The sequence below is a fragment of the Puma concolor genome, chromosome F2 (genome assembly GCF_028749965.1).
Source record: "Puma concolor isolate L17-30 chromosome F2, mPumCon1.1.hap2, whole genome shotgun sequence".
NCBI classification, from domain to species: Eukaryota; Metazoa; Chordata; class Mammalia; order Carnivora; family Felidae; genus Puma; species Puma concolor.
The window spans coordinates 76,037,023-76,057,455 of NC_141684.1; the positions used below are offsets into that span (position 1 = coordinate 76,037,023).

The 20,433-nt window shown below is 39.3% G+C and overlaps 1 protein-coding gene across 5 annotated transcripts in view; it reads left to right on the top strand.

Moving 5' to 3' along the window:
- TMEM68 (transmembrane protein 68) overlaps positions 1–20,433 on the top strand; it is a 61,834-nt gene that overhangs the window by 16,819 nt on the left and 24,582 nt on the right. For 4 of the 5 annotated variants that reach the window (XM_086695212.1, XM_086695210.1, XM_086695211.1 and 1 more), the window contains 4 exons: positions 3,806–3,973; positions 6,280–6,473; positions 11,417–11,477; positions 13,137–13,276. In XM_086695212.1, the coding sequence (XP_086551338.1) occupies positions 3,806–3,973; positions 6,280–6,473; positions 11,417–11,477; positions 13,137–13,276 (563 nt within the window). Of the gene's footprint in view, positions 1–3,805; positions 3,974–6,279; positions 6,474–11,416; positions 11,478–13,136; positions 13,277–13,399; positions 13,596–20,433 lie in introns of all 5 variants that reach the window. The other variant, XR_015246634.1, reaches the window with a different exon arrangement.

The following is a 20,433-nucleotide window of genomic DNA, read 5'->3' on the forward strand; positions in this document are numbered from 1 at the left end:
TCCCCTTCCTTTTACTACCTTTGTTCTTTTCATAGTTTCTTGAGGTGTAGTTACGTTGTTTATCTGAGATTTTTCTTGTTTTCTTGAGATAGGCATTTATCATTATGAACTTCCCTCTTAGAACTGCTCTTGCTGTATCCCGCAAGTTTCATTATGGTTTATTTCCATTTTCGTCTATCTCAAGGTATTTTTAAATCTCTCTCTCTTTTTTTTAATGTTTGTTTATTTTTTTTTGAGAGAGACAGAGTGTGAGTGGGGGAGGGCCAGAGAGAGAGGGAGACACAGAATCGGAAGCAGGCTCCAGGCTGTGAGCTGTCAGCACGGAGCCTGATGCGGGGCTCGAACCACGAGCCGTGAGAACATGACCAGAGCCAAAGTCAGATGCTTAACCGACTGAGCCTACCCAGGCGCCCCGAATCTCTTTTGCTTTCTTTTGCTTTCTTCATTTCTTCATTGTTCAGTGGACTTTTTCTTTTTGCTGGGACCAGCTGAGGCTGAGGTCAGTAATGACACCTGACAGCAGTGAGGTGGGAAGGAGGAACAGATCTTAGGACTAGAACCATGATCACATTTCATCGGCTCCTCAGAGTGTTAAGTTCCAAGTCTTGTGATAAAATATGCAGGGTATTTTCCTTTGAAGCATTGGTGGAGCTTACTGAAATCTGTTGTATCCCCCACCTCCGCCAAGAGGACAGGGTTGCCATGAGAGATGTGCTGGTGGTTGGTAGCAGTCTAAAGGGCAGTAGACGGGTTCATCTCTTTAGCGTCGGAGGAGAAAACAAGTATACTCAGGAAGCCAACCTTGAACTGAAGCACGTTAGAAGGAAGCCTCCAGAGATCGTCCCCCTCCCCATTTCCACCAGCCTTTCATCCTGTCATTTACTCGCTCCTCCTTACAGTGACTTTGTGGGGTTTACAGTGTGGCAGGAAGGAAAGACGTGGGGTGGCGCGGGTCTTTAATTTCACTTGTACTGCAGGAGATTTCTGCAGTCTCTGCAACATATCAAAAAATATGTTTGTGAATGAAATCAAAGTTTGCAACGTGGTTAAGTTACCCATTTGTATGTAACAGTTTAAACGGATGTTTTATTTTGCACTGAGTCAAGAGTTTAAGAGTTTTCTTGTTTTTATCAATGAATTATTTTCGTATATGTGCTGCTGAAGCAAGCGCTCGATGAATTATTTTATGACTCACTGTTACATTTTACTCTAGATTGTGTTGTCTCAGGGAAGCTATAAGTTAATTGACGTCTCCTACCTTGGCCCTCTTCACTACTCCCCTTGATCTGCTCATTACCCTTTTTACAATCTGCTTGTAACAAGACGAATCTCCTCCCCTAGAACTACTCTGTATTAAGCTTACACAGAAGGGTCCAGATTGTGTTTTAAAAGCCAGTGGATTCAATAAAGTGTACTTGATGTTTTAGAGATGTGTAACTCCTTGGGTAGCCTTGGTTAACAACCAAAGATAGTCTTAAGTTTTAATATGTCTGTTAGATTGGAACCCAAAGGTTCTTTTTTATCTTCTAAATTTTATGATTCTAAGATCTTACATGGTTTTTCCATAGAGAGCAATAACGATTGTTGCTTTTATTCATAGACTTTTTAAAAATTAATACTCCAAGTATTATACAAAGAACTTATTTTCCTAAATCATTTGACTAGAAGTGCCTACGTTACCCTCTCTTTAATGCTTGTAGTGCATATTTCCTACAAACAAGGAAGTTCTTCTATTTAACATTAATAAAACCATTAAAATCAGGAAATTAACGTGGAACTATTACTGATCTTTAGATCTCATTCAAGTATTTTGCTTTCCGTTTGATTCATTGTTTTTTATAACTTCATTCTATCTGCTGAAATTTCTAATCTGATTGTGTATGTGTTCCTTTTTCCACTAAATCCTTTAACATATTAACCATGGTTAATTTAAAGTTACCGTCCGATGATTTAAACTTTTGGGTCTGGTTCTCTTTATTAAACAATCTCTTGACAGTGGATTTTTTTTCTTGCTGCTCTGTATGTTTCGTAATTTCTTTTTTTATTGAATTCTGGGCATTGCTTGTGAAAGAAAGTAGAAAATGAGGTAAATAGTATTTATAACTGAAAATTGACCTTTTTCTGTCAGGCCGTTAGTGAGTGGGGTGGCGTTTAATTCAGCCTACCCTGTAGGTGGACTGGAGTTGTGTTTTGTTGTAGCTGTAGGTACCTTCCGTTCAGCACAGAATGCAAACTCCTGCGGCTGCCTTGTGCACAGTGGTGTTTCCCAGCACCCCTCCCGCGTCCTCAGTCCAGTACATCTGCCACTGCCGGGCACATCGTTGCCTTTATAACTCCACGTGAGGCCGGCGGTGGGGTGGGGGTGTCAGGGACACTCTTCGGTTTTCCTGGTCTGGCCGGGACCGCACTCAGGCCCGGTCCCTGAATGCCTGAGGCCCAGGTGGGAGGCTTTCTCAGCGTCCTTTTTCCTCTTCCCAGTGGCAGGCAAACTCTGCCCTACCTAGGTGGGAGTTTGCGGTTGGCAGCAAGTTTCTTGCCCTTCCTTCCAGGGGGAGTCGATCTCTCCTTGATGTCATTTCAGAACCCGGGACTACTGTCTACCTCCCAGGGGCAGATGCTTTGGCTTCTGCGCTCCCCTAGCAGTAGTGGACTTTTCCCTGAGAGTGCGATGGCGGGGTGACGCAAGGGTGAGAGGAGGGGACTGAGCTCTGTCCTTTCCAGCATCAGGTGCCCTTTCCCTGGAAAGGGTGGAAGAGTTTCTTGCACTTCTCCCAGTGTCAGGTGTCGATTTTCCAAGAGAAGCTTCCAAGAAGCAAGTGGGGTTTTGTTCTCGATACCATTTGCAAGGGCTCTTTTCCGTCTCTTGCCTACTGCGCCCCCGCTTTTTCTTGTAAGCACCCACTGAGGCCTCTGGAGGACTGTTGCTGAGTGAGTGTGGACTCTTGCTTATGTCTGGGCTTCCCAGGGATTCTGCACTCAATGGCCACCAGCGCTTGGCCTTTAAATTTGTTAACATCTGAGTTACTTTCTTCTTGCTTACTTTTAGGGCACCGGTGTCTTCTCCATACTTAAGTTTAAACTTCCCTCTCATTAGAGGCGCTTATCACCCATTGGAGCTCTCGGTTCAGCTGATGGAGAGAGCGACCTCAGCTTTCTGACACACTGCTTATTCTTGCTTTTAGGGTGGGAATGAGGTTCTCTTACAGCTAGACCTTATTCTAGTTTTCTCCTTTTCTGTTTTTGTAGCCACCTTCTCCAGCAGTGAGAAACCTGGCTCACGTTATCCTTAATGTGTAGGCTCATTAGACCAGTCCTCCTGTATTTAATCAAGCTCTCATCACTGCCATCATCCCGTGCTACTCAGGGATACCATCTGACCCCACTTGGGCTGACACCCCATACTAGGCCCCTGAAGTATCTGAACGCTGTCCTCTACCCCTGTGTTTGTCCCCACTCCTGGCTTCCCTCCCTTTCCCACCCAGGCCCCAGCACCCTGTTCTAGGCTGTTGCCCTCTGGGGTTGTACTCACAACTCTGCTTGGGCTCCGATTCCCCACTCTGGACCACCTCATGGGGATGCCCTCCTCAACCTGCCTGAGCTGGAGCATGTCTTGCTGCTCCCCGCCCCGACTTTGCTGTGGCCCACCTAATCGCTGTGGGACCGATTTATGTGAAGAGGGAAAGAGAAAGAGGAAGGCTCATGCACTTCAATGACAAAAGACCGAGTTTCTGAGTTAGTAACCATCCTTTAGTGTAAATAGACTAATAAATATATTTTAAGCATCTGTATTTTGTCTTTCTAACAGGTTATGAAGTTCACGGGATGGAAAAAATACCAGAAGAAGGACCAGCACTTATAATTTTTTATCATGGAGCTATTCCCATAGATTTTTACTACTTCATGGCTAAAATTTTTATCCATAAAGGCAGGACTTGCCGAGTAGTAGCCGATCACTTTGTCTTTAAAATCCCAGGTAAACTTTGACTGTGGATAGTGGTGTTAACATGATCAAATTATGTTAAAGTCTGTGTCCTTGAGCTCTCTAGGATCATTTGGAAAAGCTTTTTGCCTTTTTAGGGTAACACGCTTAGAACTCTAGTTTGGGAGTATCTAATTATCCGATTTATGTAATATATCTAAATATAAAAACATGGTCAAAAATGTCACCTAACTTTTTTCTTTATTAACAGCTATTTTGTTATTATTTGTCTAAGTTAAATTGTGAACTTCCACTTAAAAAAATAAATTGTAACTTTTACCAAGTAATTAATTTATATTTTGCCATAGAAAGTAGTTGATTTTTCATATGATGAATTTTTCCATGAGATACTGATTTTTGGAGTTTAACTTCACAGTAATTAGAGTTTGATTACTGTTGGTATTCTAGCAAATCAAACTTACTTAAAACATCAGTGAGGGTATATTTTGTCTTCATACAATAACATTGCTTCAGAAATCCTATCCTTACAAGTCTGTCTTTTTCGTACTTGACTTGCCCACTAGACTTACAACTCTTAAAGTTAAGGACTATATTCTTCTTAATCTGTTCATAAAGGCTTCTGCTTTTTAAAAAGATTGATGAACCAAATGATTTCAAACTGTTTTTAAAAAGCCATTCTAAAATAAACTCCTTGGTAGTCTTATTTTCTTTTGTCACTGAATCACCAGAAATGAGCCAACAAAGTTTATCATTTGTTCTCTGGCATAATAAAAGCAAAAGCCACCCATCAACCAGAAAGACAAACACCAAGCAGTGAATTAAGTAACAGAGCCTTTCATAGGCATGGTTAATCTTTTGAGTGTCCTTGTGTACTAAAAAGCCATTTGTACTCTGATTAAACTAAATTGTCCAGGAAAGGTTTTTCTTTAGAAAGTAATTGTGATCACTTTATAATAAATTTGAAAACTAGAGAAAAGGAGAGCATCATTATAATCTTACCACCCTAACATAACCAGTTATTGTTTTGATTTATTGTACTTCATTTTTCATTTGCATAATTTTGCATGTTATGCAATCACTTTTGTGTTCTTCTTTATAAAATTGTGATGTTAGCATTACCATTGTACCATGCTTTATAAAGAATAGTTTTAATGTAGGGCTAAAATATTTACTTGACTAGTTTTCTCTTATAGAACATTAGGTTGCTTGCATTGTTTTTCTTTTCATATGTAATGTGCATATTTTTATTTAGCATTTGGCTAGAAATTTCCCCTTTATCATCTTGTAATTTATGAAACCCATTATGAAAATGTATCTAATTAAATCAGTGAGCTTTTAATATAATGGGGGTGAATAGTCTTTCAATCTTAATAATATGCATAATCTTGCTTTAGATCCTTAAACCTGTGAGGAGTTTGGTTAGTCTGCACAGTCTTCACTACCCAATTTTCCATTCTCAAGTATAATGTATACGCTAACATCAGCCCTCCAGAGTTCCAGTGTAGGATTTGGTTAAAATATTTAGTTACTAACAGGATTATTTCTTTCATCCATAAATAGTTGTGCTTTGAAAAACTGTATAATATTAAGACCTGGAATTGGCTGTTACTGAATTAAATACTCACTTTATTAAAAACTCTTAAAAAAACCAAACCTCTTAATGATTTTGCTATTATTATTGATTTTAAAAATTTAATTGTGAGAGTAACATCATCTAACTTGGAATTTCAGTTGATTTGATTATGGCTTGCCAATTTTGGTAGGGCTAAGCATAGTCAGATTTACATTCTCCTGAGTGATTCTCTTTCTTATAGGGCTAAAGGAAGATTAGATTTGTGATTGCTGATGGGATATCATTTCTGATTGCTCTAGTAAATACTATACACAGTGTTTGGCCCTGAGATGCAGTGGAAGGGGCTTTGGAGTAGACATACCTGGGCCAGAATCTCTGCCCTGCCATTTGCTAGATGTGTCACTTTGAGCAAGAGACTCATTGAGCCAACTTTCTTTGTCTGTAAAATGGGGGCCAGAATCCCTGTTTTCCATGGTTTTTGTGCGTTTTAATTAAGAGTTTGAATATGTCCAGTAGCCCGAATAGCAGGTGATCCGTGAGGAGGTGATCAGTAGGAGGCGATGAGTAAGTCATAGTAGCCGTTACTTTACCAGCAATATTAATTGTACGTAAACCTTAAGAGTTCTTGTTGATCTAAAAAGAAGTAAAAAAAGGAATTTACTAATTTAAGTGTAGATATTAAGTTCTGTGGGTTGCAAATGTTTTTGTTTTGAAGAATTGGACAAGAAGTACTTAAGACATATCTTCATGCTAATGTTTCTTACAGGGTTTAGTTTATTACTTGATGTATTTTGTGCTCTACATGGACCAAGAGAAAAATGTGTTGAAATTCTGAGGAGTGGTCACTTGTTAGCTATTTCACCAGGTGGAGTTCGAGAAGCCCTAATTAGTGATGAAACCTACAACATCATTTGGGGTAATCGTAAAGGCTTCGCTCAGGTTGCAATTGATGCAAAAGTGGTGAGTTGTATAAAACCAATTATTAAAGTAAAGCTAGGTTGGATTTAAAATAAATGCTTACATAGTGAGCCAGAGTATATAAGAATTTAGATCCTTTCATTGCACTACTTAAAAATCAGTGTACGCGTAACTCTTCGTAAGGTAGCGGTGGAGAAGTTGTGCATGGGATGTCACCTCCACATCAGTCTGGAAATTTGGCAGATAGCCACCAAAGTTTTATTTCGTATTTCAAAATCTGACTTTTAATCAGATTTGTAAAATGTTTTGTATTCCTTCAGTCATACCTTGTTCAAAAGTGTAATCAGTTCAGTTCTATGTATTTTAGTCCTTTGGTATGATTGAATTGGCATATTTTCAGTGACGGTCGTTGGTTGGTTTCACTGCAATTCTTTTATCTGTGACCAATTTATCTAATCCTAGGAATTGAATAATTCGTAGCCCCTATTATTTTTTTATCAGCAAATGTGGTCAGCTCTCTGATTGTACTGAAGATGAGAAACAAATATTACTGTAACTTAGATCTTTTAAAAAGATTTTGATGAAAGAACTAGTCAATAAAATTAAGTGTTCCTCTGAGATCCACTGTAATTATTCTGTTTAGTAGGCTAGAGAATGTGAATGCCATTTTGTCCTTTTCTTTTGCTTTGGAAAGTATTTCTCAACTTTTTGGTTTCCATATTGTACTTTATCCTGTGAAACGCTTACTGATCACTTGTGGAATGTTCCTGTGTTTTCTGTTTTCATTTTAGATTGTCTGTCGGGAAAAGAAATGGTAGTGCCTTTGACCAGGATGGTGTTCTTTCTCTGGGCCAGTTAGTTAGAGACTGCTGACAGTACTTCCCTGCGTCAGTGTTTTTTGTGTGCCCATTGCTGCTACATAGAGACCGGTGTGCACGCTTAACTTGCCTGTTCAGCTCGCAGATACAGGCTCTTGATTAAAAACGAAGAGATTACAGATGACTCATTCTGACCCAAGACGGATATTTGAGGAAGAACGGGATTTTTTTTTTTTTTTAACTGCAGAATTAAAATAAAATCCATTGAGTTTTAGTTTGTCCTGTACACATGTACATGTAACTACCAGAAGTTACTGCTGTGGCGCACTAGTAATGTGATCCCAGAATAAGAGTTACTGCACTTTCCCAAGTGTTTAATAATAGACAACATACACATTTAAACACTATTGTCCTACTGTAGATTATAAGCTCCCTGAGGACGAGACCATCTACAGTGATTGGCATTTGGTAATCTTTGAATTGAATTGAATTGAATTGAATTGAATTGAATTGATTTTTTAAACACAACGTTAAGCACTACTAGAAAAACGTTAAGCACTACTAGAAAGGGATGTTTGAAGTTGAACTTTATGTTAATAGTATTAGTGGTACAGAAAATTAATTTATAGCACATTTTATTTCCCAAAGAGGCTTTTTTTTAAAGCCATATAGCTTTTTTTTTTCCTTAAGTTTATTATTGGAGAGACAGAGAGAGAGAGAGAGAGAGGAAGGATCCTAAGCAGGCTCTGCACTGTCAGCACAGAGCCCCAAGAAGGGCTTGAACTCTCACGTACTATGAGATCATGACCTGAGTGGAAACCAAGAGTCAGATGCTTAACTGACTGAGCCACCCAGGCACCCCTATTTCTCAAAGAGTCTTAAGCACTGATGTATAAAACAAAATTTTAGAATATATGAATAATGTAAAACAAAAGGATATATGCACCATTGTACAAAAATTAATGGTAATGAATGTAATATCTGTTAAAGCAATGATAAAAGCTAAAAACCTAATCAAAGATAGTTTAGTTTTCAGTTTATATTTTGAAAGAATGATTTCTTATAAAGTTTTAAGATAAAAATGACAAAAATAGGTTTGGAATTAAATTGATCATGAGATTCTAATTTCTCATCCTTAACTTCACAGATTTAAGGAACATTGCCTGGACGAAGGCCTGAAAGAAAGAAATTACAGAGAGAAAGGAACTATTTTTTTCAATCTTTGGTAGAGTTTCTAGATAATTAAGTAAGATAATCCAGATCATTTAATTAAAGTTTCTGTATAAAACTTGGGAAAATTTTATAAACCGCCTTTTTTAAGTTTAAAAACAAAAATCTTTAACGTTGTTGATTTACAAAATAGCATTAAATGTTTGGTAAATACTGTATCACCCCAACCTTTTGTAGTGCTTCTAAAGGCTTTACGTTGGTACTCCTGTATAGTAAGTAGGTGACGTATGTAATTCTTCCAGTGTTGCAGATGAGGGAACTCAGGCACAGAGAGATGAAGGGACGGAGGGGTCGGGTCATACAGCAAGGCAGAAGCAAAGCAGAGCTTACATGCAGGACTCCTGCCTGCATTTCACCGTGAGTCTGCTGACCTGGAGGTTAGGGGGACCCTCCGGATACGTGACGGAGCTCTTTCAATCATATATGGATCTAGTTGTGAATGCTACAAGTATCCCATCTGGAAAACCCCTTCACAGTCCTCACAGAACTATCATAAACTTCCAGTAAAAATTTAAGACTGTTGCAGGAATAACTGCATTTAAATTGTGACATTATAACAAATTGAAGTGAAAAAAATCTGGATTGTCAGTGCAAGTTTACAAAATATTGGTAAAAAATATTTAAGGTTTATCTGAAAGTTACAGGCTTTTTAATATGATCTAAATCACTCATTTTGTGAAATTCCTGAGAATTATCACTTTGATAGGAATGTTTAGGTGATTTCATATCTAAATAGGTTGGGAAAACATTAGCCCATTTATTCAAGTTAGAAAACAAATAACTGATGTAAAAGAAAATAACAGTTGTTTTAGTAAAATTGTTAATATGTATTATCTCAATCCACAAAATAGCCTTTGAGATAGGATAATTATTATTATTTCCATTTTGGTGATTTGTCCAGTGGTGCTCATTTACTTTTAGTGGCAAAGTTTAGACTCTCAGACCACATTCACCTGATTCCCCAAGACTAGTTTTAACAAAATACACATTCTCTTTCTCTTGCACACCCTTACACAAAGATACGTGTATACTGCAAACAGTTTCATCCTAGGTTACTTATGCAAGTCCCTCGTATACAAAAGGTGCATGAGGAAAGGGAGGAATAATTGTACTACAGTATCAGGTTGTAATAAAGTAATGCTTATGGTCTTAAGGCTTTAAGCTTGAATGCAAATCTAAGCGACCATATGCCCAGACTATAGCCTGGAATACTGAGCCTGCTAGGGTAAGCATTTTCCTGTTCAGGAAGTTCTAGAAATATCTAGCTTCTGGAGAGTAAGCTTTTTAAACGATGATATGTAACCTCAAGAATCTTCATAAAGTGCACGCTTCAGCATAAACTTAGGGGTTCCTGCCACTCAGTAGACATAAATCCAGCAATACTGGTCAGAGAAGACAAAGGGTGTGTGTATATGTGAGCTGAAAGGTGTCTGTTCCTCTTTGGGCATTTTATGTTCTCAACTCTAAAGACATTTTATAACTCTTTAAAATGTTAGACTGTCAGCCAATTACTTTATTTCACCAAACTAGGGGTGGTTTCCTTGATCATAATCTGAATTTTTTACCAAAGAGTCCGTGTACTTTGTTTCATGTTTCAGCTTTGTGGATTAACGCCACGAAACTTTAAATTCTTCCACCCGAGTGCTTTTCTTTACCTGACTTTTTTTCCTAACTGGTTTTAAGATTGCTGCTGCCTGTTTCTGACATTTTGTATTCAGAGAATACAAACTAATCCATTACAGGCATTGTGTCTGTTCTGTGTACTCATTCCTTCTGTGATTCCTTCATCGCACTTCGTTTTAGCACCTAGTCTAGTCCAGGCACTGTTCCGGGTGCTGGGGACGCAGCTGTGAGCACAACAACGTCTCCGCTGTTAGGGGTCTTCCTTCCGCTGCGGGGAGAGATACAGTAAATAAATGGTCAGTGGTTCTATGTGAGCTAGTAAGTCTTAGGAAGAAAGCTATGCCTTTAGTCCCTTTCCTTCAGTCCACCATAGTTTACTGTTCCCCACAGCTGAGTGAGAATGGCTTTGTAAAATGTCAGCTTATTTAAATATCTCAAGCCCTGCTCACCGAGGCAGGGAACACTGTATTCGGCACAGACTGATGGTAGACTGGAAGTAAAGTGATACTCAGCTTTTTTTTTTTTTCTGAAACATCGTTTAATTCGTTGGATTTTGTGTGCATATTAAGGTGTTTCTATTCAATTTTTTTTTTGTCTACTTCAGTTTCACCAGGGTAGAACCTCCTTACGTGATCCTTTGCTATTTCATCATTGTTAAGGTCTCTGTTTAAAAAATCATGCTTAATCAGTGATATTCATAGGATAATAAAAACCATGAACTTGTGAGCAGAAATGCTCTAAAATTAATGATAAAAGGAATTGTTTTCTGTATATGCTTTTCCTTTTTTTTTTTTTTGCAGTGAGTCTTATACTTTTCATTAATGTTGAACATTTTTAGATTTCATAAGCTCACACAAAAAAGTGTTTCAGTAATTCTGTGACAGCATCTTGCCAAAACCTGTCATTTAAATTCATATGTATTTCCCCATACAGGGACCTCTGCCTTGTAACTTTTCTCCAGTCAGCGTACTCTTCAGTGGACCGCTAAGATCAATTTACCATATTCATTTTATTCTGTGAAATTAATGATTTTGGTAATCCTCATTTTGAGTTTCAAGGGTTTATGTGGAATGATAGGAAAGTTGGCAAATGAAATACATATCGCCACTAGAGGGTAGTAGTTCCAATTTTTATTTTTACAAATGATCAAGTTAAATTTAGTCTGATAAATCACACTAGTGATAAAAGTATACCTTTATTTTTAAAATACCTCATTTCATAATCTTAAGCAGGCCCCCAAAAGTTTGCATTACTGACTCAATGGTGATATTGAATGGATCAATATATTTACTTTTTAATTCAAATTCTCTCTAGCCCATTATTCCTATGTTTACACAAAATATTCGAGAAGGATTTAGATCACTTGGAGGAACAAGTAAGTTCTGATTCATATGGTTTTTCTAATTGTAATGTAATATTTAGATTATAGTAGTTTAAATATTTGGGCTTTTGAACCCTAAAAGAGATCCTTTTGAGTTATTACTTTAGATAATGAATTTATTATTTAGATGCTTTTCTATTTAAAGTCTAAACGATAACTCATTCTAAGTAATGGCAGTTCTTAGATGTTAGATTTTTGTTGAGAATCTCATCTACATACTGAAGCTTATTTGTTGTGTGCTTAAAATTACAGTGAGTTATCTAATTTCCTGGGTTGAACCACGTTGTTGAGGTTTAGAACAAATGTACCCATGACTCAGACTGCCTTCCTAACTCACTGCTGCATGAGTTTCAGCTTTAAAAATGGATGACAATATGATATTGAATTAAGATTAACGACACAAGGATGTATCATCTGCTTTGGTTCATATCTGTTACTTCTTATTTTTTGCTTTTTAAAATATTTTGAACCATGATACATTTATATTATAAAGTTCTTTTTGCCTAACTTTAATTTATGGGTAACAAAATAAGCTTTGAGTGTAGTTAGAGGAGAGATAACATTTAGATGTGCTTTTTCTTTGCAGTTTCTCTGTTGTTTTCTTTTTATTTTGAGATTTTCATAGTTTATTTTTATATCCTGTGGTTTATATATTATATTTGATTGATTATATTTTGTATCCCTAGCAATATATTGTTCCTATCCCCATGCAGATCTCCTCTTGAAGAACTTTAAATTTCTGTTGTCTGTTTTATGTCTGATGTTGGTATATCGTTGATATTCGATTACATTTTTTAGGTATTACTCCCCCCCCCTCTTTTTTTCAAATGTAAAGTGGAAAGTGATGTGATATTTAACTGTTGGGGATTATTTCTTACAGTAGAATTATTTCTTCTAATTTTCTCTCAGGTATTTCTTCAGAATTTAAGTTGCATACCAAAAATTATTCCTAATTTTGTTTCTTTAATTATAAAGTGGTTTAAAAATTACTGTTGACTGCTTTTTGACTTTTTTACTTAGTTCATCAGTTTATTTTACATTATTGCCACTTGCAATCCTGCTAAATTTTGTACTTGGTCACTAACATTAGTAATTCTTTGCTACTCTGCAGTTTTCTTAATTTACAATATTTTTTCTTTACCTGGTTTATTGGTGCATTGTAGTTTCATGTTTACGTGAATTTATCTTACCCTTTTCTTTTTTTTCTTTTATTCATACAAGCCTGTTTTTGTGAGTCTCTAGACATTTTAGCTTCTAGCTTTGGGTTATAGTCTTTACCCTTTGTTTTGTAATAATAGTAATTGATTTGCCTTTTTAAAATTCTCTTATTTTTGAAAGCTCATTTAAAAAAAAATGAACAAACCTATTTTGGGGGGCATTTTTAGGTTCCCAGAAAAATTGAGCAGAAAATGCAGAGTACTGATACAGCTTCTCACCACCCCTCAGTTTCTCTTATTATTAACATCTTACGTTAGTATGCTCCATTAGTTACAAGTGATGAAAAGCTCGTCTTAAAAAAACATATATTGTACTAATTGCCCAGGGGTGATATTGTTTGCCACCTTCCTCTAAGTCTTACATATTAATTTGAAAGTTACAATTATGTGCTCAGAATATTTAACCCATTAAAATAATTTGTTTACTTTAAAACAGGGTTATTTAGATGGCTTTATGAAAAATTCCGCTATCCATTTGCTCCGATGTATGGAGGTTTTCCTGTGAAATTACGCACCTATTTAGGTGAGCCTATTCCTTATGATCCAAAGATAACAGCAGAAGAGTTAGCTGAAAAGGTAAATTATTGTTTCTTTCTTAATCTTTGAACAGAGTTTTCCTTTTAAGTACTGTATTAAAAATGACTTCACTACTTTATTCTACAAACATGTTCTAGATCAGTTGTGATTTCCTCCCTGCAGGGGACATTTGGTGGGCTCTGGAGACTGTTTTTATTGTCATGACAGGCAGGACCCGGGAGGTGGTGGTGCTACTGGCATTTAGTGGGTAGAGGCCAGGGATGCTGGTAAACATCGTACGATGCCTAAGTAAGCCCCCCACCGCAGAGCTACTCGCTTTAAAATGTCAAACGTGCCGAAGTCGGGGCTCTTGGCACTGGTAAGTAAAACGTTTCATAAGTGATGTTCAGAAGAACAAAGATTTGACCTCCATAAAAAGACAAGTATTGTTCTTGTTTGATAGAAGTATCTTGGGAGGAGAATGGAACAGTGTTGAAGGGTGTGGGTGATGAAATCAGATTGCTCCCAGCTCCACAACTTGCTGTGTGACCTCAGGGAGTCCACAGCTCACTCTGTTAGTGTGCAGAACCGGGAAGAGAATAGTACCCGCTCATAGTTGTCCCTGAGCATTACATGAGGTTACGCAAGTTCGTTGTTTAGAACAGTGAGTGGCAGATAGTAAGCGCTTCATGAATGCTGGATATTAACACTGTTAACACCAGAGAGTCCTGTTGTCCTAGGAACTTACAGTCTAGTGAGGGAGCTAAATAACTAAATCAGTGCTTATATGGTGATGTGTTGCCACGGTGGTGTGCTTACGGCAAGGTTTTTTAACCTGGGTACTGTGGCGTTTTGCTGTGGGGTGCTGTCCTGTGCACTGTGGGATGTTTACCACCACCATCTCTGGCCTCTATTCACTAGATGCCAGTAGCGCTCCCCATCCTCACCCCTCACTCGTGATCGTAGAAAATGCCTCTAGACCTTTCCGTATGATCCCCAACGGGGCAAAATCTGATCTGATTGAGAACTTCTGTCTTAGGACATCATGGAAGCACAAAGGGAAGCTATCTAACTTAGATTAGGGATGCCTCCTTGAGAGAGGTGATGCTTGAATTCGGCTTTGAAAGACAAGGAATTAGCTGGACAGAGGGTCCTGAGGTAGAGGAAACAACGTATAAAGGGATGGTGTTACGAAATAGCATAAAATCTTTGGGGAGTTGAGAGTGGCCTTGTATAGCTACAGGGATATCATAGGCGATGGGGCTAGAAACACAGGAATGGTCTGGACTAGGATGGCCTATAATTGATTTTGTTTCCTGAGAGCAGGTGGGGGGGGGTGCTCTGGAACATAGGTGAATGGTGTAATAGGTTTGCGTTTGGCAAGATCACTGGAAGCGATACGGAGGCTGAATTTGAGGGAGACCAGTAGAAGCTCAGAGGGGAAAAAGACTGCTTTGTGAAGGAAAAAATAGGAAAAGCTTCCTGGAGTGAGGGCATTTGTGGTGGGTCTTGAAAGAAGGGCGTGGCTTGGTCCTGTGGACTTGGGGCTGGAGGAAGAGTATGAACAAAGATGCGGTGGTTGGAGAGTTGACCATATACCAGCAGCGTTGGTTAGAACGGCAAGGTTGGAAAAGACTGCCTAATAAATTCTCCAGGGATTTTGCAAACGCATTAAAGGCTCCAAGAAGCTCTGCAATGAAGTCTATTTAACTGTTTCAAAGGGCATTTCCCAGTCTTAGCTGACCAAAACCTCCTTGTTTTTCCTGGATTAGCAGCTGTGGAATAAACTTGGGGATTCAGTAGCTTGGTGGGTAGGGTTTGGTTGAGATGCTGCTGGATAAGTAAGTAGCTACATTTTTAGGCCCTTAACTATCAGACTAGGGAATTTGTGTACCAGATAACATTTCTGTGAGGATAGGTCTCTGCTTGGGAGTGGCTCGTATCAGTTTCATTCACATTTAGGAGGCCCAAACAAGCAGATGTGTAATCTGTTTCTCTACAATGGTTTGTGAAGATGACTGTAGCAATTGTGATCACTTAGATACATATGATTATAAGTGCACTCTTTAAGAGCAGGGCTCATGCTGTTGAATTCTTGGGTCTCCAGTTCCCAGCACCATGTTAGGTATTTAATTAGATCTCAGTAAATGTTTGATGAATGAATGAATCACATAGTGGTCTCTATCTACTTGAAGAAGAGCAAGGGACAGATTGGAGAGATTTTATAGAGATAGAACGTACCAGACTTGAAAATTGATTCTATAGCTACCTGCAGGATATGTCCATATGTATTATATGCATAGGTTTTTAAAAATATTTGATGATGAAAATTTAGAAGTTATCCGCACGAGACAGTTACTGAAGTCATGAGCTTCATTCACAAAGCAGGTTAGAGACAGAAGACTGAGGACAGACGGGAGGACAGGGAAGAACACACGAGGGGCATGCGGAGGACGTCAGCCAAAGCTGTGGAGACGTGGAGAGAAGTCAATTTGTGTGAGAGAAGCCAGCCGGCGAGGATGTTTACACAATAGGAATGACCGGTAATATTCATTCCTGCAAAGAGATCAGGGAAGATGAGGATGAGAAAAGCCCAGTCAGCTTGCAGTTACGTCTTCAGAAAGTAAAAAACTACGTGAAAGCCATGAGTTGAATGGCTTCTATTGAATCACCTGGAAAATGGTGTGAGTGTGTTTTGATTATGACTTTTATACCAGCCGTAGGTACGTGTAGTGTGATTTCTTTCAAGTTTTTTAAATTGTAGTCAAAACCACAACGTTTATTAGCCGTTTTTAAGTGTATGCTTGCTTTAGTAGTGCCACATATATTCACGTGTGCGGCCAATCTCCAGTCTCTATACCCCCTGAAAACCTGCTGCCCATTCTTTCTTTTTTCTTTTTCATACATACCCGTCAGCTTTTTCTTCTGGTTCCTTCACGGGCCACGCGAGATTCTTGTTTTTCCCCCAGCTTTGTCGAGATACAAGCGACCAATCACATTGTAAAAGTTTAACGTGCAACGTGGAGATGCGATACATGTGTATATTGTGAAATGATGGCCACGGTAAGGTTAGGTGCTTCCATCACCTAATTGCCATTTTGTGTGCCTGTGGTGACAGTATTTAAGGCCTTTTCATTAGCAACTTTCTGATATATAATACGGTATTCGTAACTGTAGTCACTGTGCTGTACCTTAGATCCTCAGAACTTGCTCATCGTGTAGCCGGAAGTTTGTACCCTTGACCAACATCTCCCTCTTCCTCCACACCCTGGTAACGCCCCTATTCTGCTCTGCGTTTCCATGGATTCACCTCTTTTAGATTCCACATATGCGTAGAAATCCTACACCACTCACCGCTTCTTCCTCCCCACAGCCCCTGGTGACCACCATTCTGCCTTCTATGACTGTGAGTTTGACTGCGGTAGCAAAGGGGAAGCATACAACGTTGTCTTCTTGTGACTGGCTTGTTTCACTTAGCATAAGGTCTTCAAGGTTCATCCATACTACGGCACGTGACAGAATTTCCTTCTGGTTTTTAAAGCTGAATAACACTCCGTTGTGTGTACCACATGTCGTATATTCATTCGTTCACCGATGCACGTTAGGGTTGCTTCCATCTCCTCTGCTGTTGGGAACAGGGCCGTGGTGGATATGGGTGTACAAATATGTCTTCGAGACCCTGCTTTGAATTCTCTTGGATATATACTCAGAAGTCAGATTGCCGGATCACAGGTGGAAAGAAAAGACTCGCTTTTCCCTCCCGGAGGGAAAAACCTAGTTCTTCCATACTGTGTCTTTCTTTCACTTGCACATCTCCTTTACTTTTACACAGAACATGACTTGCGACACTTCTGGTCACCTAATGTGTGGAGGGAGGCTTTGCCCCCACCAAGCAATTTTCTGACACGTCCTGTCGCTTAGCTCATTTCGGACACTGTCTACCTGGAAATAGTATAGATCCCACCGGTTAAGGAATCAGTCCCACAAGACTGCTCCCACCCCACTCCAGATGCGAATCATGAGTAGTGGGTCCCCAGGTAACCTGCAACTTCTGTTCAATTTGGCTACAAATTGGAGGTTCCCAGGACCCCTCCCAGGTTCAATTATTTTGATGTATTGGCTCACAGAACCCAGGAATACACTTACTTACTTTACCAGTTTATTAAAGGATGTGATAAAGGATACAGACGACCAGCCAGATAAAGAGATACGTAGGGCAAGGAATGGGAGGGCCTCAACTGCAGGGCCCCTGTGGAGTTAGGGCGTGCCACCCTTCCTGGTGTGGATGTGTTCACCCGCCTGGAATGGAAGCTCCCTGAACTCTGTACTGTTGGGATTCTATGGAGGCTTCCTCACATAGGCGCGATCGATTGTTAACTCCGTTTCCAGCTCCTCTCCCCTCTCTGGGGCATGATGGAGTAGAGCTGAAAATTCCAAGTTTCTAATCATAGTTTGGTCTTTCTGGTGACCTGCCCTTATTCAGAAGACATCCAGGAATCCAGGAGAACAAAAGACACTTTTATCACCCAGGAAATTATAAGGATTTCAGGAGCACTGTGTCCTGACTGGAGTCAGAGACCAAATATTAAGAGACCAAATAGTAAGAGTTTTAGGAGCTCTGTGCCAGGAACCAGGGGTAGAGACAAATATATATTTTCTGTTATCTCGCAGTGCGATCATTCTTTTTTAATTTTGGGGGGGACCCTCATCCATACAGTTTTCTGTAGTTGGCCATGCCATTTTTTTTTTTTTTTTCAAAGTTTATTTATTTTTGGGACAGAGAGAGACAGAGCATGAACGGGGGAGGGGCAGAGAGAGAGGGAGACACAGAATCGGAAACAGGCTCCAGGCTCTGAGCCATTAGCCCAGAGCCCGACGCGGGGCTCGAACTCACGGACCACAAGATCGTGACCTGGCTGAAGTCGGACGCTCAACCGACTGCGCCACCCAGGCGCCCCTGCCATGCCATTTTACATCCCTACCAATAGGGCACAAGGGTTCCAGGTTCTCTGCATCCTCACCAACACTTGTTACTTTCTGTTTTTTGTTTTGTTTGTGATAGCAGCCAACCTAACAGGTGTGAGGTAATATGTCATTATAGTTTTCATACGCATTTCCCTGACTAGTGGTGTTGAGCATCTTTTCATATGCCTTGAAGAAATGTGTGTTCAAGGTTTTGGCTCATTTTTAAAGTCATGTTACTTGGATTTTTTTTTTTTGTGGAATTGTAGAAGTTCTTTATTCTGGATGTCCTCTTTACTATGTATATGATGTGCAAATGTTTTCCCTCATCCTGTAGGTTCCTTTTCACCCGGTTGATTGTTCCTTTTTATATACAGAAGTTTTTGAGTTTGATGGAGCCCTGTTTGTCTATTTTTGCTTTTGTTGCCTGTGCTTTTGGTGTCATATTCAAGAAATGGTTGCCAAGTCCAATGTTATGAAGCTTTCCGTCCTATATTTTCTCCTACAAGGTTTATAGTTTTAAGTCTTATGTTTAGGTCTTTAATCCATTTCGAGATAATTTTTGCTTATGATGTAAGGTAAGGTTCAACTTTATTCCTTCTACTGTGGGTGTCTAGATTCCCCACCACTGTTTGTTGAAGAGACTGCCTTCCCCTCAATGTATGGTCTTCGCACCCTTGTTAAGGATCATTTAACCATACATGCAAATGTTTATTTCTGTGTCGTCTGTTTTATTCCATTGGTCTATATGTTTGTCTTTATACCAGCACCACACTGTTTTCATTACTGTAGCTTTGTAGTATGTTCTGAAATGGGGAAGTATGAAGCCTACAACTTTGTTCTTCTTTTGGCTACTTAGGGTCCTTTGAAATTGCAAATGAATGCTGCTGGGATTTTGATAGGGATTGCCTTGAATCTGTAGATCACCTTGGATAATATGGACATCTTAACAATATTAAATCTTTTAATCCATGAACACAGGAGGTCTTTCTATGTATTTGTCTCTTTAATTTCTTTCAGTAGTGTTTTATAATTTTCAATGTGTAAGACTTTCTCTTCCTCAGTTAAGTTTATTTCTAAGTATTTTACTCTTTTTGATGCGTTTATGAACAGGATTGGTTTTTTTTTTTTCAGATTGTTCATTGGTAGTGTATACAATTTTTGTGTTGTGTGTGGATTTTATATCCTGCAATTTTGCTGAATTTGTTTATTAGTTGTGTTTGTGAAATCTTTAGGGTTTCCTATATATAAAATCATGTCATCTGTGAACAGAGGTAATTTTACTTTTCCTTCTATGCATAAGTCTGATTTAATCCTATAGAGCAGGACTTATTACTGCCTTTTACACATAAGAAAACTGGATAATTTAGTTAGTTTTGCTAGGGTGTGCTGTGCTAACAACCAGCTAATCTCAGAGGCTAAGACAGGAAAGCTTACTTCTTGTTTATGTTATATTTCCCCTGAGGTCCCTGTCCTCCTTCTCCTGGATTCAGGAGGATTCAGGTGGGATGTTGCCATGGGAAAAAGAAAATGTCAGGCACCGAGGTGGCTCAGTCGGTTAAGCATCTGACTCTTGATTTCAGCTCAAATCAAGGTCTGATGGTTTTGTGAGATTGAGGCCAGCCTCATGGCTCCATGCTGACAGAGTGGACCTTGCTCGGGATTCTCTCGCTCTCTCTCTCTCTCTCTCTCTCCCTCTCTCTCCCTCTCTCTCCCTCTCTCTCCCTCTCCCTCTCTCTCCCCCTACCCCCTCTCTCTCAATAAACAAACTTAAAAAAAAAATGTCAGCAGTGAAACTTTTTAAAGCTTCTGTTTGCAGGTGGCTCACTTACTCCCACTGACATTTTATTTTATTTCTATTTTTATTTATTTATTTTTAAATGTTGATTTAGTTTTGAGAGCGAGAGAGCGAGCAGGGCAAGGGCAGAGAGAGAGGCAGACAGAGGATCTGAAGCAGGTTCTGCGATGACAGCAGAGAGCCTGATGCGGGGCCCACACTCACAAACCGCAAGATCATGACCTGAGCCAAAATCAAGAGTCAGACACTTAACCGACCGAGCCACCCAGCTGCCCACTGACGTTTTATTGGCCAGTGCTGTCACATGGCCACCGTGGACTTCACGGGGACAGGATCTGTATTCCTCCCATAGGATGGTCCAAAAGAGAGAGGCCTGGTAGGCAGAGAGAGTGAATAACTATAATCTGCTCCACCATATTGGGACTCAGCCAGACCAGACCACTTAGAAAAGAATGTA